General features: G+C 37.4%; 2 protein-coding genes across 8 annotated transcripts in view; both read right to left on the bottom strand.

Moving 5' to 3' along the window:
- Positions 1 to 26059, bottom strand: part of LOC129771579 (epsin-1) — a 280095-nt gene that overhangs the window by 135094 nt on the left and 118942 nt on the right. The window lies entirely within an intron of this gene.
- Positions 484 to 26059, bottom strand: part of LOC129771581 (calcium-binding protein E63-1) — a 236331-nt gene continuing 210755 nt past the window's right edge. For 6 of the 7 annotated variants that reach the window (XM_055775369.1, XM_055775370.1, XM_055775367.1 and 3 more), the window contains 3 exons: positions 24326 to 24474; positions 23425 to 23746; positions 484 to 11992 (listed from right to left, as the gene is read on the bottom strand). In XM_055775369.1, the coding sequence (XP_055631344.1) occupies positions 23688 to 23746; positions 24326 to 24474 (208 nt within the window). In that variant the 3' untranslated portion in view covers positions 484 to 11992; positions 23425 to 23687. The remainder of the gene's footprint in view (positions 11993 to 23424; positions 23747 to 24325; positions 24475 to 26059) is intronic. The other variant, XM_055775368.1, reaches the window with a different exon arrangement.

Here is a 26059-nt window from a genome sequence, read left to right as displayed (position 1 = left end):
AACTAATTTATTAAAAATATCAATCAAATAATACCTGTGGATTAAGTTTAGATCTGTTTTCTGCATCATATGCCTTAAGCGTCCGAAATATGATTCAGAACGGTACAAGAATTTACGTTCATTTTTTGTCGACAAATCTTAGAACAAAGTTTATTTGTTTGTGTTGAAACGGAACAGAAAATACAACATTAATGTTCAATAGTCGGAAACCGCAAAAAGACAGGTGTTGTCACGGTACAAATTTATTAAGCTGACAACGAGCGAATTCAACTGTAAAATATTTTCCAACTGATGTTTCTTGTGGTAAAATTTTCTCAATTTTACCTTGAAATCGTTTACTATTTGGAAATCGTGTGATTTATACATGAAAACGGGAGAAACAACTCTGTTTTTAGTAATTCAAAGCGTTGTCACGTCACGCTGGAAATGGGTCTAATACACCTTGATTACAGATGGATTTCGGATGAACGCAAGCAACGGTCATAATCAGTAAAATAGCATGATTTATTATCACCTTATCATTTTATTCCGTTGGTTTACATCGAAACTGCTGCATTGTGGTGTCTTCATCTTCAGTTACCGTTCGGCAGCACTGTTGGACGCAGTACCCAACTGCCTGGCGTCAACAATTTCGCTTTTTCTCGGTACAAACAATAAATCTAACAACCATTATTATTCTATTTCACCCTTTTTTACGCGAATATTTTTTGTTGTATTCCTTTCATTTGTTGATTTGATATAATTATTTGTTTATTTCAATTTGGTTTCGATCAACACATTTATAACCCCGCTTCAAGATCGCGCTGTTGACACCACCTTAATTTGTTGTATTTCATATTTGTTGTTTAATCTATTATTGGTTTTTTTTCACGCGAAATTTCAATAAAATCAGCGCAAATTTAAATGACAATACTCATTCAAATTAGTCATCTTTGCGTGTTTCTTCCTCTTGTGTTTTCATCTACAAATATGAAATCGTTCTCAAAAATATCTTCAAACAAAACTTACCGATAACTTATTTGGCGAAAACGCTGCGTTAATAAAAAAAAAAAAAAAATGTAACAATGATTCTTCCCCCACAATTGTTTGTTTTGTGTTTGCTTTCTTCCGTGTCGCTTTGATTTGTTATAAAGGCCACGATATTATTCTTTAAAAGTTTACTTTTTTCTCTGCTGACTGTGTGTTTGGTTTGATCTCTTCAAACGCTACGTTTATTGGTATTTTTCTAAGGGTTCTAGGGGCTGTGGGGTTTTGTGTGGGAGTGCTTTCTATTTGTTGGTGTCGAAACTTTAGGGGGGCAACCTTCGAAAATGCTCAAATCGGCGATTGACGAAAGAAAGTTACCAGAACTGATATGTTTTTGCTGCTATAGGCTGCGATGAGAAACTTATAAGATTTTTCGAAGCGGAGGTTGAGCCTAATTCGATTTTTTTTTTATCTATTCGGCTCTAGCCCTGTGTTGACTGTGGTCAACCGTACCGTCTTTTAGATATTTTTTTCTCGACTAGGTTTAGTTTTGTTAGGATATATGTATCTATATGTTATTTTTTCAATTGCTTCTATAGCTGGATAGACATTCAATAGAAGACAGAACGCAATATATATTAAGTATTTACATGAAAAGGTCTCGAAAAATACAATCATTCCGTTTGAATATGTTTTTTAAACTTCTACCACGTAGGTTAGCTTCTGGATTCGAAACGGGTATTCGGTTGTATCATTTGAATAGTGAGTATTTACCTAGTCGCAACTGATTTAATGAATAGCTTATTTAACATAACAAATGAGAGTTCCTGTAAATAACCACGCGCCGAAAAACGAAAAAGTGCGGCGAATATAAATTCGTGTTCCTGCTCTTTTAGAACATTTGTAATGTCTCTTTGGAGAAAATTCTGGCTAGAAGTGCAGTGCGGGTGGGGAATATTACATTTTGCTACTGCTTAGAGAAAAACTTCCTTTGGGTGCAGTGATCGGATGTCGGATGCAGGGAGGAAAAATGGAAATACACGGGTGTTTTTCTCTCTCGGTGTTTTCTTGTGGACGTGTCCCGCAGTAAAAATTTAGCTGCGCAGATCTTGCTTTCGAAATATTGGAACGAATTTTTCTAAAACAATGCTTCTAAAAATATTTCAGCGACCTTAAGCCCTTTTGCTTTTTTGTGTCTGATAATATACTTTTTTATATAATAACCGTAATAATTTCATTTTTATAGATTATTCATCTTTTTTTTCGTGTAAAAATCAGTCAATTCAATTTATTTGTTTTATTGTTTTGAAACCCAATTTGACCGTATTTTTTGTTTCTTGCAACAGTTGGGCCCATTTTTGGTTTCATAAAGTAGGCCTGGCCTAACTTGGGCTTGTGGGCAAAAATGCGCGTGTATAAAAAGCGTTTTAACTGTCTTATGGTGCGTTTCCACTGGGAAGAAATCAACTTGATTTCCTGTAATTTCTCCCCGATGGAGAACTCACCCTTAGATATTTAGCCAATCTAACGGTTATATTCAGATTGTTTTCTTCTTGCTCACTTGCTCATCAACAACAACTACGTAACATTACGATTATAATAGTAAGTGACATCGCTCGAACTGTTTTTGCTTCGGTTTAATTTTCCGTGTTCGTGTGTTGTGGATTGACAATCGCACACTGGGTTTAACCGATGACGTTTAGATCACACAGTCGTTACGTCAGGTTCTTTGTGCAACACTCACACATTCTTACGATTAAGGGTGTGATTAAGGTTGGTGTTAATAGGGTAAATACGCGTTGCTACATTTGGATTTTATTCCCGAACGGATCATTATTGGTGAGGTTATTGCTACAGTGCGTGAAACTATTGCGTGAGCAAACATGTGGAAGCTGCCGGTTCATATGTGCCTGCTTCGGGTGTTATTGTTTGAAGAAATTGATTGCGTATAGGGTAACCATGAAACCATGATCGACTAATTTTTCAGGGTCTTAACGCAACCGTTTTGTTTTTTTTTTTCATTTGTTCCCAAACATGATTTTTTCTCCAAATTTTGAATAGTTTTGCTTCTCTGCGTTCTTCAATCGATTAAATTTTCACATGTCGTTTAGCAAGATTGGTCGCGATTACCACTGTCCAAGAAGGACCAGAATGCGGACCGTTGACACTCTCTGAAGCCGGACATTCAATAAGCTGCAAATCAGCCGAAATCAGGGTATTTAAATTAGTAGCCTCCGCCCGCGAGACTGCACCAACTCCAAGAAGTTCAGCTCCCTGTAGCTAATGACAAGGTCGTACGATTTCAAAGATGCTGCCAATTTCACCGGCGGGTCGCATGTCAGCGTTGGGAGCCATTCATCGGAGAACTGGTGGTTAACTGTCAAAACGACAAAAAGTGGTCTGCAGAAGACCCATTCCATTCGTTTGAATTGGTGGACCGTGTAAAATAGAGTTGAAGGATGAACTGAAGTTCTTCAGGTTAGTCTCTGATTTCTTATCAGAAAAGTCACTTCCGCTCCCTGGAGTACTACCATATATGGGAAGACTAATGAACGATGCTTGTCGCCTAGGATTACTTATGACGATATCTAGCATTTGAAACATCCATGGAATCAATGTTTATGTTGGTGTTCAATCTGTCAGAATCATCGCCTAAACAGCTAGACTATAAATGAGATGACACATTGCTTCATTTGTTACTACACAACAGAAAATTAACCCCCGTTTCACGAAAAGGGAAAATGAGTTTAAACGAATTTCGAATGGAAGTTTAAACGGATTTCGAAAATCGTACACTTTATCGTATAAACAGCATATGAATGGCGTGTTGGATCTACAAATGCAGATCAAAAATAAAAAAAAATCTTTCGATAAATAGATCTCCGGTGATAAACTTCAACCATCCATGAAGTAGGGAAGAGTCGTACTGCCCATGTTCGTATAGGTGACGTAAGTGACAAAATGGACAAAATCGACTTCTTGGTTACTACGCATTCTACACAACGTATGCTATGCTGCGACACGCAAACAAACATTCTTTGATCGAAAACATTCGAGCCATTTAGAAAAAAAACCTTCCCGAATAATCACAGTTTAGATGCATATTTTAGGGAGGCGATCTGGCATTTGTACACCCAAACTAGCGTTGCTAGAATTTCGTCTTCGGCAGAAAAGATGCCTTTTCGTGTCAAATGAGCAATTAAAATCATCTGTCTCAAAAGCTTCAAAATGTTTGTACGTATGGGAACAGACATCTCTTTTGTTTTCTTTTTTCATCTCTTTTGGAATTGCACCCAAAAGAAAAATTCCAAACGATGTAAACGGGGATCGAACCAAGACCGGCTAGAATGCAAGGTTGTTCAACACTACCACGATATCCACATAGCTACTGATGCTGTTGCATAATTGCGTAATGATATTCAGTAATAATAATCAGAAAGTGTTTGCTGATAGTAAAAAGGAGAGCATAAATGAGATCTATATCCATCTCGGTCTCGGTCGTGTATTCGGCAAACTATACGAAAAGCTTATTTGCAATGTGTCTCCTGTTTTGCTCGCTCAAATTGATTTTCTATTGAAATAGCATATATATTATACACATGATATAAAAGTGTTGAGGAGTAGCGCATTTTCTGTTATTTTTAGGCTCATTTAATTTAATAAATCGGGATGCCAAAACATGTGCTAACGGTTAACTTTTGGTGTTAATCTCACTCAAGGCTCACAATTCTCACTCCTGACATTTTTCCGAAATGGAAGTAAATTGACGAACCAACCAAAGTGTTGAAATTCACTATAAAAAGAAAGGTTTTTTTTTCTCTGTTATAGTGACTTTCAACACATTTCGGCTGGTTCGTCACTTTGTCGGGAGTGAGAATTGAACTCGTGATCTCTGCGTGAGAGGTATGGAGGTTACCACTACACCAAATGTTACCACTACGCCAAATCGCCTCCACATAAAATTTAACGTATAGCTGACGTAGTTCCTTACAGCTATCCAGGGTTGCCACATTTAAATCTGTAACATTTTCTGAAAAAATCTGTACATCTGTATTTTTAGCCAAAAAAATCTGTATAAAAAAACTGTATCGGGAAGAAAAAAAAATGAAAATAAAACTTCATTTTCACTTTGAACTTATTTTTCTTATTTATGGGTTGTTGAAGTCGTGACAATACAACAAAATAAATCATAGGAAAGTTTTTCGCCTCTAAATTGTACGATGTTTTTACGTGGTTTTGTTGTACTTTGCCTTCAAAGTTTCCTTCAACTTCATCTTTGACGCTTCTCCTTGAGCCGATACATGGTTCCTCGCTTTCAAAATAAAGTCCATAATTGTGTGAACGAATCGATTTCCAGGATTTTGTTTTGTTGGTGGTAAAGTGGTAAAGCGAAAATATTCGCTCAACACTTGTCTTTTTTTTCAGTTCATTTATTTATAAGATATTAGCTTTGGAGAGCCGCAAAAAATGTCTTACAAACGACCTTAGCAATGGATACAAGAATTTCCCATCGCGCCTTTCGATATCCAACATCTGGGACCAAGTTATATCCGACTCACTCAATATTTGCCCCATGGAATTACTATTTATATTCGACTTGAGTAGCCAAAATTCGTAACCCAAGCCTTTTCTATTACCTGTTTCAACGAATGTTTCACCATTTTAATATAGAAGTCACGACGAATCGATTTAAAGATCAACTTCCTAGCTGCATCCAATCCTTTTTCAGCTTCTTCTGCATCGATATCAACGCAAACATCCTCAGGCTTCTTCAGGAAGTCTTCAAAATTTTTCACATCAAGGTCAGCATCAACGAATCGTTGCACTTAGCTCTCCAAGCATAAGCTACCCAACATGATCAATGATAACAGTCTTCTCTCATTATGAAGTTCGCAAAATTGAGAACTTTCTAATTGAAAGGAGTGATTGATATTATTGATGAGCGGTAGAACAAAGTTAGGAACAGTATAATCGGTTTAGTCATAGGATCGTTTTAATGAGTCAATATACGATTGGCAAATTGATTATGGTCATAAATAACTTGGAACGAAAAAAATTCTTTAAGCTTAAGTTCGAAAACTAACAATTATCAGTATTTGAGGCTATTAGCCTACATCTACATTTGAATATTGATAGTATCCTATTATTTACCGTTTTCTAATAGATGAATATGAGAAACCATTGAAAAGCCTGTTAGTATAGTTTACTATTCTCTGTTCACAGCACCGCGTGAACGTAAAGAAGAAATTTTCAATGAAACATCAATGTTATAATGAAAATAATCAGATGAATAATGAAATCAAAAGAATATTGACGTGGCCTATGAATTGGATAAATTTTACCTTCCATAACTATTATAGACTCACAACAAATCCGGAGCACCTCTTTCAGATATTTCATGAAATTTCTTCCAAGTTTACTTGTTTTTATTCGACATCCACTGAGACTACCGATGAGGACGTTATGGCTATTTTCGGAATGCTGTGAATGCTAATACTACAGACGAAACAGCCTAGTGCTTACGTGAAACTATGCGAGCAAATGTTCATTGAAGTGGATGATTGTCTGCATAAATTGACGTTTGACGTAAGTATTTTCCAAATGGAAAAAGTATGTTTTAATTCACCTCATCTCCTAGGTTGTCTTTTTACCGATAATATTCATTAGTTGGACAGATTTTTCAATTGGAAATGTGCATGGTTCTGCTTTCAAGCTAAAAAATATCAAAAAACGTTGCGTTTTCAGAACACAAATGGTGTTGGTGATTACGTCGTCTATGCGAAAATGGGCAGCGTAATGCTGGTGTGAACCAAGGCATTCAAGTAGAAGGTAAAGCGATATGTTAAAATAACTAATCTATTATCGTCCAAGTAATGAACAAATGTATTTTCAAACACAGATCGTATCCTGAAAACATCCGTTAATACACTAATTTGTGTCTGGCTTGTTACTTCAAGATACTTCTGATTGATAATTGTAGTATACTGTAGCATTGATGAATATCAACAGTTGGCAACCGAAATGCTAAACAACAAACTGCATTCAGAGGAGGTTAAAACAATGTTAGTCAATAAACCTGAAGCCTATCGACCGATAACCCGATGTGTGTCACGCCTAGATGGTGTAAACTGAGTCTCTGTGACGCGAAGCTGCTGATATTTATCAAGAACTGGAAGGCGCGCTTGAGTTTTATCAGATAATTCAAACGTTAGTGGAAGGCTGATTGCGAGAATATACTGTGTACAAGTTGGAAGTGTACAGTGGAAGTAACATCAAGTTATTTCCATCAGATATCGTTCGAAGATCCAAGATACCAGGTTCCAACAGTCAAACATTGTGGTGTAGAATTCCGATTATCCGCGGATTTGGGTGGTAAGGTAACTGCGGATAACGCAAAAACAGTTGAAAAAATATTTCAGTATTAAATAACATAGGAGGCGGTGCCGAAGACACGACCGCATTGTTAGCGTAGTACTAGGAAATTTATGAATGAACCCTCTAGTACAAGCAGATGGTAGCCCTGACAAGGACCGATGACATCGAAATTCATCGTATCTTGCTTACATCCTGATCGTGATGATAAAGCCTCGGTACCCGCTTTTGTATCCCGGTGTGCACAAGTGCATGTATCTGAATAACGATTTCGTCAGGCTGTTCCATTCAGTAGTCCGTGTTAGGGGAACACATTCTGGTTTGCATCATGCATCAACCGCTGACAAGCGGATCTTCAATCGATAAGAGTCCAGCAGCGGATGGGATCAACCATCTCCGAGAACACTCCTACACATAATTGATCAACTTCGGCCATTTGGGTGTCAAAACGAGGCCTTGCCTCGCGTGAAAACCGTTCCGAGTCTCATGAGACGCCCTCATTCTGAAAAAAATATGGATCCAATGACTACAGTCTCGTCTTACGTTCCTGCCTGCCATAACGGGAGGAAAATTCGATCCAGAACATTAAAATAGATCGCGAAGTAGACTACCGAGCCGAACGCTCAATCTTCGAAGCTGACAACAAGGCTACACAGACGTTACTAGAGATGTAAATGGACCAGGCCACACATCGAATACGGAGGAAATTTCGGATCGGATACACAACGATCGTGGACCTCATCATGCTAACATGACTAAGTTGTTGATCGGAAGAATGAACCAGACGGCGATGCAACAGCGTTTGATCTAGAGGGAGGAATTCATCGTTCCTCAACAGAAAGAGAACGCCAACGCTAGATCGTTGTTGACACGCCTAGGGACATCCGCTGCCGGCAGATGAGCAATCCACGTTGCCGCCAGACGCTCCTCGGTCGCAGGTTCCGTTGGCCTTCGACTAACAAGTAGATCTTCACATATGTCGTCAGTTCCCGGCAATGTGTCTAGGGTGTGCAGGACTCCAGGTGTGTTGACGTTACACCACCATCGGAACTGCTGAATAATCTTTGCAGAATTCGAGAGCTCGGAACGCTTATTCCCGAAGGACCACGCGGGCACAATAGCGGATCTATTATGAAGAATCTTGTTCCTTTCTCTACATGATAAGGGAAACAAGAAAACTGGGCATCCCTCCGCCGGCCTGGGGTAATGAGAAGCAAACATCGTTGTCAAATGATTAGAGGAAGGAACTTCCCGAGCGAAAGGAAATTATAAGAAAGAGGGAGCCAATGTTTATTTGTTGCAGGTTTTGTTAAGAGCAAGATCAATTCCATGCCGAATCAGCCGGCAGATTTTATATATACACATGATGGCAACCACCCAAAATCACAATTTTCATTATCATTTGACCAATTTTAGAATCATTCTTATTTTTTTGAATCGTGGCTCTAAATCTAGTCATTCTACATAAAAAGTATATGTTACGTTTTACCCTTGGGCTAACCGTTCTCGAGTTAGTCGATCAATTTTATACAATGGAAATCATGTACATGAAATAAAAGAGAATCAATACAACTGCTGCACATTACGACAAAGGTTCCGATGCTGTATAGAAATTTCACACAACATTATTTTCATTAAATGAAATTAGTTATAACGTTAGAGACGAATGAACTCTCAGAGTTTAAAGTCTCTCTAATTCAATACCTTCCTTCCTTCCTTGAAAACGGTTAGTCCTAGGATAAAATGTTATAAATAGTTTTTCATGTAGAATCGCATGTACATTAAATTTTTCATTGACCTTTCCATAATGGTAACGATTAATAGACTTATAAATAGTCATATCTCCGTTTTGAAGATTAAAAGGGTTTTCTAACAAAAATACATTTAAAAATATCGAAGGGAGGATCGTTCAAGATATAGAATTCGATTTACAATGAATTAAATTTTTGAGTATGATTTTTAACGGTGTATCAAGGTGTTTTTTTACTAAATTGTTCAATAATTTCTCTACAGCTTTGCCGCAGATCATAATTGGACGTCTGGTTTTTGAGTCACGATTTAATAAAAAAAGTTGATGGGTCTGAGCCTAGGGGCACGGACGGGATCTTGATATAGGACTGCGATTGTGTGTAGTAATTGCATTTAAATTGAGTTTTTCATTTTTCAAAATCTGTATTTTTTTTTCTTTTGATACATCAAATGGATGCCCTGGAAAACCGTTTTCTGTATGTACTTGTATCCTTCAAACGGGTTAGATGACATAACGTGGTAGAATTCGGTACCGCATTCTGTTCAAAAATGTACACAAAAATACCATCAAAGTCATTACTACCCTTTTCTTCTATTTATTCAATCATGCAGAGGAAGACAAAGGGCCATCATGTATCATTTTTAAACACATGTCTAAATAGTTAAGACCTACATAAACATAAGCCTGAGTCAAATCAATCTATGACTACAAAAATATATTATAGATAGAAATAGCATGATCTCCTTTCGTTACCACGTTGTCCGGAACATTGTTTGTAATAACTTTCTAGCCCTGTAAGATCGCGACTACTCAAGCTATCATAATCTTTTTACGTGGGTATACCCTTTCGATCTTCTAAATCAGCAGCCATATAAAATTTTTATTGCATTTTTACATAACCAAACAACATACTCGATATTATGACATCCTGGACCACAATTACACAAAATGTTAGTAGTGAGACCTACACGATAAAAACATGAATTGAGCACAAATTGATTGGACAACATACAATATAATATAAAAGTAATGCCTATTATCGGCGAATGGAATATAATTCATTTTACGCATCAACTCACATTATGAGCTAACGCCCGAAATTAGGCAAAAAGATTGCTCGTTGCATCGGGGAGGAAGCGAGTGGATAGTGAAATCAAAAGAAAGCATACCCAATTAAATCGTCAAATTGTTAACTTTTTTTACTATATTCACTGTTCATGTTTTAAGCAAAAAAAAATCCGGATAAATTTCCTGTCTAATGGTATACAACACAACATATGTCGCAATAACCATTTTGAGTAATATGCTCTTAATAAATCGTTACATTTTTCGTAGAGTGATCCCCCTATATAGAAATCAAATACATAGTTCTATGCCAAAAAGGATAATGATTCTGGATACACCCTTCTAAAAAATCAGTCGTAATTAAAACTGGTCATATGATAATGAAAATTGTGATTTTGGGCAGTTGCCATCGTATGCACAAGGTTTCAAAAATATCGGAGAGGGTCGGGTCAGCAACCGGCTTATTGACCTCGTCAGATTTGTCTTACAATGGCGAGATAAGCTTCATTACTCCATACCATAGTCGAAGACTTCGCTATCGGATGCTAGGTGCCGCTATTATTGTGACACGATTGCCGCTCATCCACTTTCCAGTATTTTCTGGGGGAACGTTGGCCCGCCGGATCCTTTAGTCACATCAATAATCTAGACTACCTTTGGTCAATAAACAATAATACCCGAAGCAAACATCAGCAGCTAGCAGTGTTCGTGTGCATTGGAACAATGAACTCACGAGCACACAATCTGTGACTAGTATTGTAACACTTGGTTTCTTTGATGAATTAATTTAGTTGCTCATGGGAAATTTCAATCTGCGTTTTTTTATACTTCTTCGTACCTATGTGTATGATATTTGTTCCAATATTGTTTGCTAATGTTTGTTATTTCTTTATAGCAGTAAACGTATATGCTTTTCCCACATTTGTTTCGTTTGTATTCCTCTTGAGTTGAATTAGAAACAAACCTAACTTTGAAAATTCACAAATTCGGTTCAAGAAATAGTTTTGTTTTGCTTGGACAAAACTTGAAACTTGAATGGATCAGTCGTGCAAATACATATTTGGGGTTACACGAGTAACAAAACATACAGTTCTACGCTGAATAGTTTCTCTAGTTGTTATCGTTAAGAATAACCTCAAACTCGCTATACCTGCGCTGGGTTTTATGATGCGTTCGATTATTAATCTGGAGTATTATGGAGTTTAATGCTAGGAATTTCAATTTTACTTTTAACAATGTTTTTTTATTCGTAATGTATCTATCTGCTGCACCTCTTGATAATAACAACAACAATCAAACGAACAAAAGGGCAAAATGATAAAAACGACACTATGCTAACTATGCTCTTAACGCTAATATAATATCCAATTTTTAAATAACAATATGCACATAGATAACTAGACACTGTCTTTCTGTATGTGTTACTGTCAATTTGCTTCATATGTCCCGCCGCTCATAACTATTTCGATTTATGTATTCAACAATGCGTATAAAATATTCTCATTCCGTGATAACTCTTGCTCTCTGTCTCACTATCTCGCGCGATATATTGCAATAAATTGCAAAAAAACACTCCGCTAAAAATCAAACTCAATTCTATTTTGTGTTCGTGTTTCCACGCCGCATGCATACTTCCACAGTCGCAGTGATATGAGACCCCGGCCCGGGAAAAAAGGAGTCGGCCCGAGGCCCCTCCTCCGGTGTCGTGTCTCTGATGCCGACCACACCGCCATTGGGATCTCCTATCACGACGCCGTTTCGCCGCTTCCGCTTCGTGAGGGGTGGTTGTGCGGGGATCTTAGTTCTACAACGGTTCTTACAGCAGCAACCGGGCGAATTCTGCAAAATGGACGAACAGATGAATGACTTGATATTGGTTGTTGAATATAGGTCTATGAGATGAGATAGTGGCAAACACTCGCTAGTATAGCGTTTAATTGCATCCAAAAGCTGCTCAGTGCGTGGCTGTGGACCGGTCCGATATGTGAATTTTAGAAAGCATCGTTAATATTAATCGTAATTATCCTTTTCTGTATTTATATATTATGCAATGACCAGGAATTTATTCAAACTTTGAGTAACTTGTTGTTGTTACTCCACCGACTTTTGTTGTGAAAAAAAAATTTTCACTGGGGAACTTTGAAAAACAGGGTTTCGACTACCTGGAAATATCTTGAAAATCAGGTAATATCAAAGAGTTTCGTCACCAATTAGGGAAAAATCAATTTAAATTAGATTAAAAATTCAACTATTTCGGTAATTTATGTGTTAATAATACAAAAGATGTATTCAATTAGCCAGGTTTTCTGTGTACATTTACTTCAGTGCATGTTGTTGCTTTCCCTATGAGCGGAGTTAGGCATCAGAAGGGCAAGCAGCGCGAGAGTAGAAGGCTTCTGATTGCCACAACCTCTGATGACCCTGTCATCTACGATTCCGATAAAAAAATGGTTGGAAAACGATTCGAAAACCTCATGAATAAATAACGTATTTTGGAAGTATCAGTAGAGTCCCAACAGATTTGGTACTACAGAAATATACTAAATTAGTTTCTAGAAACAAAAACAATTTGCTCACAATGATTAGAAAAATGAACCACTGGACCATTTTTGGTAGGAATTGCAATCGGGTGATAAGTTTGCGGAAGTTTTTACCATAACAAAAATCACCTGCAGTCTTGCATGGAAATCGCATGGGAATGCTTCTAACTCGAGTATTTCTTAATAGATCACAAAGATTTTTGCACCAATTGAAAGGAAATATTTCTACGCGTCTATCACAATGAATAAGTTTTTTTCTTCAGATAAACAATTGAATAATTGTGAAATGTTGAGCATTATCCAAACGCGTTAATTGCCACGTTTTGATTGGTCCGGTTTGTGCTCCTCAAATGGTACCGACCAAAAGAAGCAACCAGATTAACAGTTCGGCTGAAAAGTTCATAAGGTTGACGTCTAGATGGCGCCTCTTGCGAAAATCTACTTGACTACCACAAAGCATCATCTTTCAATGGATACGTGTCATAATTTGATATCAATCGGTCGATTGGTTCGTGAGTCCAGCATTGAGAGTGAAGCAACTTTTGTTATTGTGAAAAAAATCAATGAAAATGATGGCAAAATTGCATGAATTGGGCTTCGAATTGCTTCTGTTTGCTCCATCGTATTCTCCAGATCTGGCCCCCAGCGACTATTTTCTGTTCGCAGATCTGAAGAGAATACTCGCTGGCAAGAAATTTAAGACCGATGATGAAGTGATTACCGAAACTGAGGCCTATTTTGGAAAAACCGAAAGAGTACTATAAAAATGATATCGAAAAGTTTCATGATCGGTACAATCGCTGTATCGCTCTCGAAGGCAATTGTTGTTGGACAATAAAATTGAATTTTGCAAAAAAAAAATAGTTTTGCTGTGTGGCCTTATAAACTTTTCAGCCGAACTGTTAACAGCGGAGAACGGTGTCCTTAATAGAGATGTGCCATTTCATGAGCTGTTCATTCGAATCGCTTCATCATAGTAAACGGATTCGGATCGGCTCGCAATTAAAACAACGCAGCTCATCAGTTCATTACGGAGCTGGAGAGCTGATGAGCTGCTGAGCTGTTGAGCTGATGAGCTGCTGAGCTGTTGAGCTGCTGAGCTGTTGAGTTGAAGAGCTGCATAGCTGTGGAGCGCAAAAGCTGCAGAGAGTATGAATTGTGAGACGCGAAAGAATTTTTCGTCTCCCGCGCTTTATGATATGACGTCAGTTTGTTTCCGTGTGTCCCTCTTCGTTCTTTAGCTTTAGCAGAGAAGCCAGATAGGAAAAAGGTTCTTGTTTTGAAGATATTCAGTCGTTCGTTACTCCATTAAATTTTTCTTACATCGCCAAACAAAATAATAAATATTATTATATGCTCGTAAATGAAATTACTATATTATATTGTTATTTAAACATGACTGTGGAAACACATAAATATATTTCCGCGTGCCGAATCAAAACAATTCAGAAAACCACTCGGCATAAATGTTGATGATTTATAATGGTTCTATTGTTACCTTTGTCATAGCGAAGAATTATTTCTCGTTGCACCTATTAGTGGATTTATTTTTATATCCTGGGATGCAAAAAAAAAATATCTCGGTAGTTTTATCAAAAAACTTTGTCTCGGCCAATATTTCTGAAGGCATTTTATTTGGTTACTGCTGGTTTTTCTGTTGTTGAAGTTCAGCATATCTTAAGCATCTTCTATGTTGGATTTTAGCATTCAATATTTGTTGTATATTATTTTATTAGAATTCATACTAGTTTTGGTTTGTGTACAATTACAAATTAAATTGGTTTTTTTTTGCTTTCAGTCTATTAAGAAAATGCACATTATAAAATGTCCCATGGTAGTTATGCAATTGTGTGGACAACCGCAAAATTAAACTGAGCTGAAGAGCTGTTCCAAATGAGCAGCTCACTTGTATGAGCTGAACGACTCTGGGCCATGATGAGCTGATTTGCCCATCTCTAGTCCTCAACACAGACTTCAATGCATACTGGAATGAATGTGTTTCCCTAACACTGACTTCAAAATCAACGGGTGCGGGGACATTAGCATTGCAAATGCATGCAAGCTACGGGTACATTCGTACTTGATTGCATTTGTACATACCGGAATGTGTTTCCCCAACACGGACTACAAAACCGAGGAGCCGGAATGTGTTTACGTAGCACGGACTACAAAAACGGGTACGAACACAACACTCATTCAATCAATAATTGAATCAATATAAACAAATGATTACTAAGTCAACGAAAGTCCTATGTCAACCTTGCGGTTATATCATAGATATAAAAAATCCATTTTATTAACTATTTCACATTTTACTATGAAAATACAGTGACGTATCGATTACATCACGCTCAGAAAAATAATTCGAGTGATATAATGAAAACGTAATATATTTGAAACCGATATTTTATTTAAACGCAAAAACGTTTTTTTCTCCAATATGTATGATTTAAACATTATTTTTCGTTCAACCTGCAGAAATTTATAGGAAAACATTTATTGTACAACTAGCTGACCCGACGGACTTCGTTCCGCCCAAAATAGATTTTTTGATTTGAATACTTTCAAACATCCACGTTTTCTTACTAAGTGGACGTTAGTGAGTCTAATCACTGAACTCTTCATTGATTGATTACCCTTTGACTTTTTAAAATTTCCTTTTACTATAAATTGTCTAGGACTTCTACAAAAATTCGTCCTTATAATATAAAATTATTTTCAGACACAATTCTCGTTCAAGATTCTTCAAGCATTTGGAAATAACATGTTTCTCCGTTGCATGGAATACATGTTTGATAAAAAATATTACAAATCGGACCATTCCTTCCTCGGGTTTAGGGCACACCAACACATTTGGCCTTCCATTTTTGTTTATATAGATAAAAGATATAGGAATGCGTTATTCCGTCTGAAAATCCTTTTCCACTTTCGAACAAAAATCAATTTCGTTAGCGCCAACATCAAATGGACTAACCATGCTTAACTAATTGTAGAACATATGGGAATTAAATTTTCCGAATTTTCCGATTCTTCTCTCCGCTATATTGATCTACGGGAAGAGACGCATACAACGAAATATAGATGACTCAAATTGAACCATTCCTTCCTCGGGTTTTGCGCTTACCAACACTTTTGGCCTTCCATTTTTATTTATAGATATAAGATATGGAAATGCGTTATTTCGCTTGAAAATCCATTTCCACTTACGAACAAAGCTCAATTCCGATAGCGCAAATATCGAATGGGCTAACAACGCTTATTATGATGTAATTTTCGAACATGTAGGAATTCAATTTTCCGAATTTTCCGCCCATCCTTCAGGATTTTCCGAATTTTTTCCGATTTTTCTCTCCACTATATTGATCTACGGGAAGAGACGAATACAACAAAATACAGGAGGTTAAAATCGAACTATCCCTTCTACGGGTTTTCCGCTTACCAACAGATTTTGCCATAAATTTTTATTTATATAGATTTATCACATGAACACGTGGAACAACACAATAGAACAAAATAGAGTGAAACTATTGGTGCACCCGTGGCCGAGTGGTTAGCGTCTCACACTATCATGCCGGGTGTTCGGGTTCGATTCCCGTTCTGGCCGAAGGATTTTTCGTCAAAGAAATTTCCTTCGACTTGCACTGTGGTCACGCGTATTCAAGAGCTTGCCCCTCGGAATACATTCAAGGCGTGTTATTTGGCTTAAGGAATCTCAACTAAGTATTAATAAATGACGCTAGTTAATGCATACGTTGAGACGGCAAAAGTTCCACAGGGAACGTGAACGCCATTCAAGAAGAAGGAGAAACTATTATGGCAATGCTCTTCTTATATCAATTTCTCGTATTTTTCTCAAAGACCGTATACCTAAATCTGAGTTGTTTTGTTCTGCTCATTCTATCGTATTGATAATTGCCGTTCTGTGTGGATTGTGTTCTGTTGAAGTAATTTTATCGCATTTGTCAGGGCTGCTATTTCCGGTTGATAACTGTATCCATTCATTTTCTTCTTTTTCATATTCCTCAACATCGGCAACTTCATCAATTTCATCTATTAATTCAAATATTAATTTGGAAAGTTTTGTGTTTCATATCCTTTTTTTCGAGCTCCGGTACTACTATTTGATTCATAGACAGGAATTCATAAAAAAATGATAGAGCAATTTCATTTTCATTAATTAAATATTTATTTTGGTTCACACTTATTTGTTTCCAAGATTCCGTGATTGTGGTTGACAAATCGTGCTGCCAAGATTCAAGGAGCCAAAATACTACATCTTACAATGTTATTTTTCCAGTGCCTTGTCCAGTGTTTCTGAACTTAGCATGATTGCCATTTTGAAAATTTCCTTGGTGTATAAGTGTTACGTTTCGAATTACTTTCTAGTCCATTGGTTGGGCAGTAGATGTTGAATTTGGCGGCAGAAAAACGCTCTTATCAGTTCTTTAGCAGAACAAATTTCCACTCCACAATAGTGTACAGTGCAGTTATCTATTCATGAAACGGCCTAAGGTTGTCTTTCTCGGGTCAGATATCGGAACAAACAGATTTTGGACCCATTCATAAGATAAGACGGTTCATTCAGACATTAGCGGATCCTCGAGAGAAAACCATCGAGGGTTCCTCGGTCTCCCAATTATCATCAATGGAAATTTATAAGTGCCAGATACATTGGAACATAGCATGAAAGTTATCCATGAGAGTATCATTGGCTACGCTTTTTTCCTCCAAATGACGTAATGTTTGTCTGGAAGTCATAGTCAAAAATAAGCCGGATTCGTCGCAATTATATACCTGATCATCGGTCACATAGCGAGTCTTCAGACATTTTTAAAAAAAATATTCATTGATCGAAAATCGGATGACAATTTTCGTTACATTTCCTAAGTTTTTGAATTCCGACCTCTTTTAAAGATTAAAATCACTGAACTTGAACGACGCAGGAATTCCAAATTTAGGTACAAACTTCTTAGCCTGCAAGCAAATCATTCTAGAAGAAATACTACTGTCAAGTTTTCCTTGATTGACAATTCTAGCTTGCTGCATTTTCCTTTAAACTATTATATAGAATGTCTAACATCAACTAAGTTGAATACTAAAATAGCTCTATCTTAAGCAGCATTTTTTTCATTTGTTTTATTGTGTAAATTGCGACATATAGATTCATAATTTTAACCTTCTCCTGTAGTATTTTCGTGATTGAAAATCTTTAAATTTAATTTTAAATCTAGTATTGTGTGCATAGAATTTGGAATCAAGAATCTTAAAACGGAATCATGACTCTGGAATTAAAAAAATAGAATAACGGAAATGATTAATAACGGAAAAAATCTGAATCGGCATCTGAATTAGGGAATGTGGAATTGAAAATTTGAATAATAACTGGAATCACATTTTGGAATCTGAAGATAGTATGATAACATGAAATTTAAAAGTCAGTATCGAATGCATGTCTTTAATTGGGATTCGGAATTTGAAATCTAAAATGTCAAGAAATAAAATTTGTTGTCTAAAAAAAAGGTGAAACTTTAAACAAAAATTTGATCCGGAATTTAAATCTAAAGGGTGTGTCACATCAAATTGCATCACGGAAAAAACGCTGTAAAAATTCGCCCAGTAGACCGATCCTTTTGAAAATTTTAGACAGTAAAATAAAAACTATTAAACAACATTTGGCATTTTCTTTTTATTCATACTTCGAGCCCAAGCCCGTATGCTCGCACCTTCCTCTTTACCCCGTCCATAAGGTTCTGTACAATGACAGGTTGTAGTTTTTTTTGAACAGAAATCCATTTTCTCTTGAAGTCCGCCTCCGATTTGACAACTTTTGGGTTCTTCCGGAGGGCCTGCTTCATAATCGCCCAATATTTCTCTATTGGGCGAAGCTCCGGCGCGTTGGGCGGGTTCATTTCCTTTGGCACGAAGGTGACTCCGTTGGCTTCGTACCACTCCAACACGTCCTTTGAATAGTGGCACGAAGCGAGATCCAGCCAGAAGATGGTCGGGCCCTCGTGCTGCTTCAATAGTGGTAGTAAGCGCTTCTGTAGGCACTCCTTAAGGTAAACCTGCCCGTTTACCATGCCGGTCATCACGAAGGGGGCGCTCCGCTTTCCGCAAGAGCAGATCGCTTGCCACACCATGTACTTTTTGGCAAACTTGGATAGCTTCTGCTTGCGAATCTCCTCCGGAACGCTGAATTTGTCCTCTGCGGAGAAGAACAACAGGCCCGGCAGCTGACGAAAGTCCGCTTCGACGTAGGTTTCGTCGTCCATTACCAGGCAATGCGGCTTCGTCAGCATTTCGGTGTACAGCTTCCGGGCTTCCGGGCGTCTTCCCCACCATATTTTGCCTTTCGTCGCGGTTAGGAGCCTTCTGAACCATGTATGTACACAGGCCCTCCCGCTGCTTGGTCCGCTGGACGAATGAAATTGACAAATTCAGCTTATTGGCGACATCCCGGACCGAAATTCTCGGATCACGTCTAAACTGCTGCTGATCTTTTTCACTGACGGAGCATCCATTTTTGCCGTTCTTCACCTTCCGGTTCTCGAAGTATCGTTTTAGTACTCTGCTGACCGTGGATTGGACGATTCCCAGCATCTTACCGATGTCCCGATGTGACAACTCCGGATTCTCGAAATGAGTGCGCAGGATTAACTCACGACGCTCTTTTTCGTTCGACGACATTTTTCCAAATTTACGAAAAATTGTCAGTGAAGCATGGCCAACGTGATCTATACACTCTTATCTGATTATAAGCGAAAACTGAAGATATAATTCCTAAAAATTAAATTTCTACAGCGTTTTTTCCGTGATGCAATTTGATGTGACACACCCTTTAGAATCTAAAAATCAGAGTGCATAGCCTGAAACTGATTTTCAATTTGGATCTAGAATCTTGATTCTGTAATCTGAAAATTAGAATTGGAAACTTAAAATTAGATTCTATCTGAAGCTAGAACTTTGATTAAAATACAGGGAACAATGGGTTGGACTTCTGGGAAATAAAAGTGGACTGGTGGCTCTTACCATTGACAGGATTGGTGAACTCTTTGGCTGAAGGAGGCCTCGATGTTGATAGCTCAGAAATCAACATCAACATATCAGGGATAATTTGGCACTTTGGTTTTGGGGAAGACCATTTGGATGTGGCTTGTTTGGAGAATTAAATCACTTAGGAAACTTCTCAACACTATTGGCTTTATTCTCGATGTAACACGGGTAAAGATGCGATGTGGAATGTCAAGGTAGAAATCGATTCATATGCTGTTGCATCGATTTTAAAAAATTGGAAAAACAGGGGTTTTGTTTGTTTTAGAAAATCTATTGTTATTTTGCAAATATTGCAGTTAGTTTGAATGCTAGCAGGGAAAAAATTTCAGCCTAGGTTATTCCCAAAATATCTGTTAACGTTTCATGTTTAATATTAATACATTCAGTCGTTTTTTTAGCCGATCGAAGGTGTGGGTAAATTAGAGGAGCACTTCATCGCAAAATGTACCAACATTACAAAATGCTATGCGTATTTTCAGAATGAACGATTAGTAACTTTCGTTTTCATGAGTTTCGAAGTGTTTGTGACATGCTTATGACGAGGTTTCGAAAGTGATGTGGGTCCAAATCGTCCTTTTGCAGAGCTACTTGTTCGTTTGTTACACCCGTTTTGTACACCTTATTGTTGAGGATAGCCCGAAGATTTTTTATTGGGTTCTAATTGGAACTTTGGAGTGGCTATTCCACGGGGTTTAATTGAGGTCGATCGGAAGAATGCCAGTGTTTTTTGACGTAGGACTACGTCTAAACGGAAGATATAGGGGGTGAAATGGAAATCTAGGCACTGAACAAGTAGGAAAAAATGCAAGATTTGGAACACTTATAACTCGAGCATTTCTCAATAGATCGCAAAGGTTTTTGCATCAATTGATAGGAAATATATCTACGCATCTATCATAACGAATAACATTTCATTTTTCTTGAGATAAATAATTGAATAATTGTGAATATCAAGCATTGTCAAAATGCACTATGTGCCCATTTTTGATTGGTCCATTTTGTGCTCCTCAAATCGTACCGACCAAAACGGGCAACCAGAGCAGCAGCGAAATAGAATGAAGCACGATTGGAAAGGAAAAAGAAAAAAATGAACGAAACATTGGTCGCAGTCTCACACATGCGTAATTCTTGAGCCAGCCAGTCAGCTTAAAAATCCCCGCTCCGCTGCCGTAACGATCATTCTTTGTGTGGACACCGACTGGACAACATCGTTGCTGGACGGGCTGGACGGCGAGGGATCGAGTGCCTTTCTCAAGGCAAGAGGGCGGAGGTGGTAGCGCTGGAGTAGAGTAATAGAGTAGAGTAGAGTTTTCAAAGGGCCTTTCTCAAGGCTAGAGACGAATGAACTGCAAAAGTTTAAAGTCTCTATAATACAACACCTTCCTTCCTTCCTTCCGTAACGATCATTCTCATTCAAACCGTACACCACATCGGTTCGCATCACAACACATCAACAAACCAACCCAAGCAGCCATGTCTGGACATGGTAAAGGAGGAAAAGTGAAGGGAAAGGCAAAATCCCGCTCGAACCGTGTTGATCTGGAGTTCCCCGCAAGGGTAGCTAGGCCGAGCGCGTTAGTACCAGTGCACCAGTCCACCTAGTCGGCGTTATATAGTTTCGGCCGCCGAAGTGATCGAGTTAGCTGGCAAAGCTGCTAGCGACGATAAGAAAACCCGCATTCGGAACAGAACACATTCGGTTCGGTGGACATCAAGACAACAACAGGCAGTTGCAGCGAGTGGCAAACGCAATCGCAAAACGGCATCAGGTAGCAGAAGAAAAAAGTTTGTTCTTTATACAAACTGCTTTGGTGGCAAATCCAGAACATCGGCATCGAGGGCGTTCGAAATGGTTTTTTTCAAAACCACGAGTACTTAGTTTTCTAAATTGGAACCATTCCTTAAAACAAGGCGCTTTTCAGGGCCATTAAACCTTCCAAAAAAGAGTTTAGGAAATACAGTTCAATGCTTTCTAAAACATTATCCAAAATAATAATAAAACACAAATTGATTTTTTCATCATTTGTTTGCCAGGATGTGATGAGTATGTGAATTTGGCAGTTGTTCTGAGCTTATTGAGCTTATTGAGCTTATTGAATATTAGCTAATTGGATGGACATGTAATGCGACTTATTTAGTTGGCATTTTGTAAACATAGAGATCCAAATTATGACCCCACATTGAAAGTCGACACTGTACCACTGTCATCGCAAATGTTCAATTACAGGTTAAAATCGCCTCCAATGCGACACTGAGTGGCGCTTCGGCACGTCGCATTGAATGTAATTTACTGTACAACATGTCACAAAGCTGGATGGGAAGAAATTTTCCAACTGTGAAAGCTGTGGCGAGTGGCAAACGCAATAGCTAAACAGGAAGGTTTAGCCGAACAAGATGGGAATATCGAGTGATAACAAAAACACAACACCAAAGGTTCTTCTCAGAACCATCAATATATTCATAAAGAGTAAACAGTAAACTAATCCATTTTATAGGTAGATAGGTAGGTATTCACGTAGGAGAAGAAAATAAAACAATATATTTAAAATATATATTTAACAAAAGCTGTCCCCTTTGTATAGTCCTACGTCACTCCGGTTATGTCCCCGACATTACCCACCCGTCTTTTTTTGCCGTATAATTTGGATCGTTATCCTGCTGAAAGGTGTAACAATCTTCCAGTCCCATGTTTAGCATCGAAGGAAATATCTTTGTGTGGAAAGGTCCTCAAGGAACGTTCTGGAAATCAAATGAAAGCTCGTTGATACGGTTGATTGGATTTGCTATCGAATTGTTTAGCAAAAGCTTTTGTAAGTCACAAAATCTTTGAAAAACAGAAAGGAATCGATTTTTTATTTCTTTCCGATATTGTGGTCCACTACATCTACACACTTAGATAAAAATGATTACGTAAAATATTCTGAAACTTGAAAGTGAAGCTTGGAAATAATGTACATCCCGTTTTCATGTGCTGATTTTTCACGAAGTTACAGCATGTTAAAAATCATTTAAAAATTTTGACTTCGTACTTGTTTCTCTAATTTGGAAGAAATATTAGTTTTGTTCAAATTTTGATTTATAATGGGGGTGAATTTGTCAAGTTAAAAACTTAAAAAAAACATTAATTGGAAGATGTTGACAAACGGTTGTAAATTTTCCTGTCCTGTCTTATTGAATTTTCGAAGTATTTGCATATACATTCCAGTTGTATTCGTCTGGATTATTTCTGGAAAATTACTATAAAATCAGGGAATATCAGGACATTTTATTTCGGATTATGAGTCAACACCCTGAAAAAGCTCCGTTCTTCAAGGCTTAGCTTCAACCCGAGCAAATGAAAAGAAAAGGTAGAAGAAGTTCATCCATATCACTTCATAGCAAATACATGTTAGGAATAAAGAATTAGTATATTAAATAATCCTGAAAATAAACAGTTCATCAAACATTACGATTATTTGGCGACCCCAGCATAATGTAACAAAGTTGTAATTAGAATGCATGCTATTATAACCTATCAAATCCGTCGGAAGCACGTCCAGCTGCTAAAAATAAACAGAAAACTACATAAGAAAAATGAATCAGCAAATAAAAAATAAATAAATCTGCATTTTTGTAGCATTGTAAATATATTTATTGCGGCATTAAAATGTAGGATACGTGTTTATCGTATCGTCAAACCTGAATATTTCCATAGTTGTCGGTGACTTCTCTGCAGAACCTACAACTCCCGAATTCCATTTATGGGATCGTTGGATCCGATGTATTTACAAGTTGGATGATAGGATAATAGTAGTACTTCCAGTAACAAAGGCTTAACACTAGGCTTACAAATTATTTCGAATGAAAATGTTCAACTTATTGGCAATAACCTGTTTCCGGGTTTTCTATCGCTAGAACAACAAACGTCTCAACACTATTAATCCTTGACCACAATCGGATCCTCACTTCCGCCCGCTCTGCACGAATGTGTCGATATTGTTAAGGAAAAAGTTCTGGAAGTCTGTGGGATAAACAGCAGATAAATGATTTAAAGCAGACTGCTCTGTGTGGTGAAGTATTGGCACACAAGCGATTATGCGGGACACGCGGAACATTGAATGATGCCTACGGCAAGCCGATGATGTTCACTTCACTTCACTTCACTCCACTCTGGCAATACATACCGGACAAAATACAAACACGCACCGGAAGAGGCTCTAGCGAAAACAAGTAGATGTGGATGACTTTACCGAAAAAATAGATGAATATCTTTGAATATCCTAAATTAAATACACTACTAAAGCTGCAAATGCGGAGCGCATCTTCGATTAGGCGCAAGATACAGCATGCTGATTAGCAGTGTACGAGCATTGCGCGGACAGCTCAATATTTTATTTTCAAACACATAAACAATCAAAACGCATTTGTGAGCCACTTTTGGATGAAACTATTGAGTGTGCAATATACTAGATCAGTTTACATATTTTTTTCTTGCTTATGTTTGGCCTACTTCTTCAACGAATGAGCTCATGAAACACCCCAACTCCAACTGGCCAATGGAAGCGTTTAGTATGCACCCGTTCCCCCATTACCCCATTACCTTCGTAGTTGATTTTGCCATCTTTGTCGGCGTCCGCCAGCTCCAGCATCTCGTTCAGCTGGTACTCGGTGACGTTCTCACCGATCATGTCCATCGCCGATTTAAGCTCGTCCCGTGTGATGTAACCGTTGCCGTCCCGATCGAATACCCTGGGAAAAGGTAGAAACAATGGATACTTTGGTCAAACACTATCTGTAAACTATCCTTTTAGCGACATTTCTCATGTGCATTTGGTAGCGTTATGTTTTCCACGATCTTAGCATAAAGGTATCGATTCATTATCTTATTTATCCAGAAAATTCAACAATCAACTCTCTCTTCTCTCAAGTTTCAATGGCTTGGTTGCGTATTGTGACTTGACAGCACAGTAACCCAGCGATTCCCGTCGGATTCGATAAAGTTCACTTTTGTTTTGTTACATAATTTTTCACTATTTCGGGTTTTGTGAGCAGTGGCGTAGTGTGCGGGTGTCAAACCCGTCATTTGCCGGGGGCGCTGACCCTTTGGGGCGCCAAAATCCAAGAATCATCAATAGCAATTTTTTCCCATTATATATTTCATCTTTCAACTGAGTAAAAACATCCATCATGAGTAGTTGCTTCTGTCCGTACATGAAACCAATAAGCTATCTTTGATTTTCTTCTCAAAATTGGAACACAACATCACATTACACCAATACCATTTTGATTTTTCCGCTACGCATGCCTTGGCACCTGTTCCATACTAGGCGATATTTTACAGTTATTGCTTAACCCCTTGAACGATAATTTATTTTTAGTCAGCATATATGGCATTTTTGTCTGGAGATTCCTGAAAAAATAATGTTTTACTCGTAACATTTTTGTGTGTAAATTCTCGCATTTGACATGTTTTGTACATGTTTCTAAATATAAAAAATAATATAGAACGTGTAAATCTCGATAATTCATACATAAAAATGTTACGAGTTAAACATCAATAGGAAACATGAAAAGTTTTTGTTAGAAAAACTTTTTAGAGGCGAATGAACTGAAAAGGTTCTTTTTAAAACACTTTAAAACCTCTTTAAAACAAAGGATGGAATGGAATAGAAAAACTCTTTCCCTGGAAAAGACACGATCTTCCGATTTATGGGTGACTTGTTGTAATGGCATATCTATTTTTTTTAGAATTAAAAAAAACATATATTTTTGACTGATGTTCGGTAGGTCTTTTAATTTTTGAGTTAAGATTTTTCGAAAAAAAGTTGAAAAAACTCAAAATTTGAACAAAATTCTCACTCAAAACTATACGACTTTCGAAATTTTAGTTAAAGATGAAATGTAGGAAATTATTTAAGTTTTCATTGAAAGATATGACAAATTTTTAAAGAAAAATTTCATTGAAAGATATTGAAAATTAAAATTCAGCGCTTTCAAATATTTTTTTTTTCAAGTCTAATAAAAATAGATATGAATAGCCGTTACAATTTCCAACCAATTTTCATAACATTTTTAGGTATAAATTATCACGATTTACATGTTTTGCAAACGTTTTTCTATTTAGAAACATGTCAAACGCGAGAACTTATATACAAAAATGTTACGATTAAAACATTATTTATACAAAAATAAAAAACAAAGCAAAACAAAAATTCCATATATTCAACAAACTATAAAAGATAGAAAGTTGATGCTTCGACAAAAAAAAATCTAAAACTTTGTCGAATACACTATATCGCTTTTAGATTTTAGTGCCGAAATTTCAATAACCGGT

This window comes from Toxorhynchites rutilus, chromosome 2 (assembly GCF_029784135.1).
Source record: "Toxorhynchites rutilus septentrionalis strain SRP chromosome 2, ASM2978413v1, whole genome shotgun sequence".
NCBI classification, from domain to species: domain Eukaryota; kingdom Metazoa; phylum Arthropoda; class Insecta; order Diptera; family Culicidae; genus Toxorhynchites; species Toxorhynchites rutilus.
The sequence above is the reverse complement of the archived record's forward strand: the minus strand, read 5'-3'. Positions and strand labels throughout refer to the sequence as shown.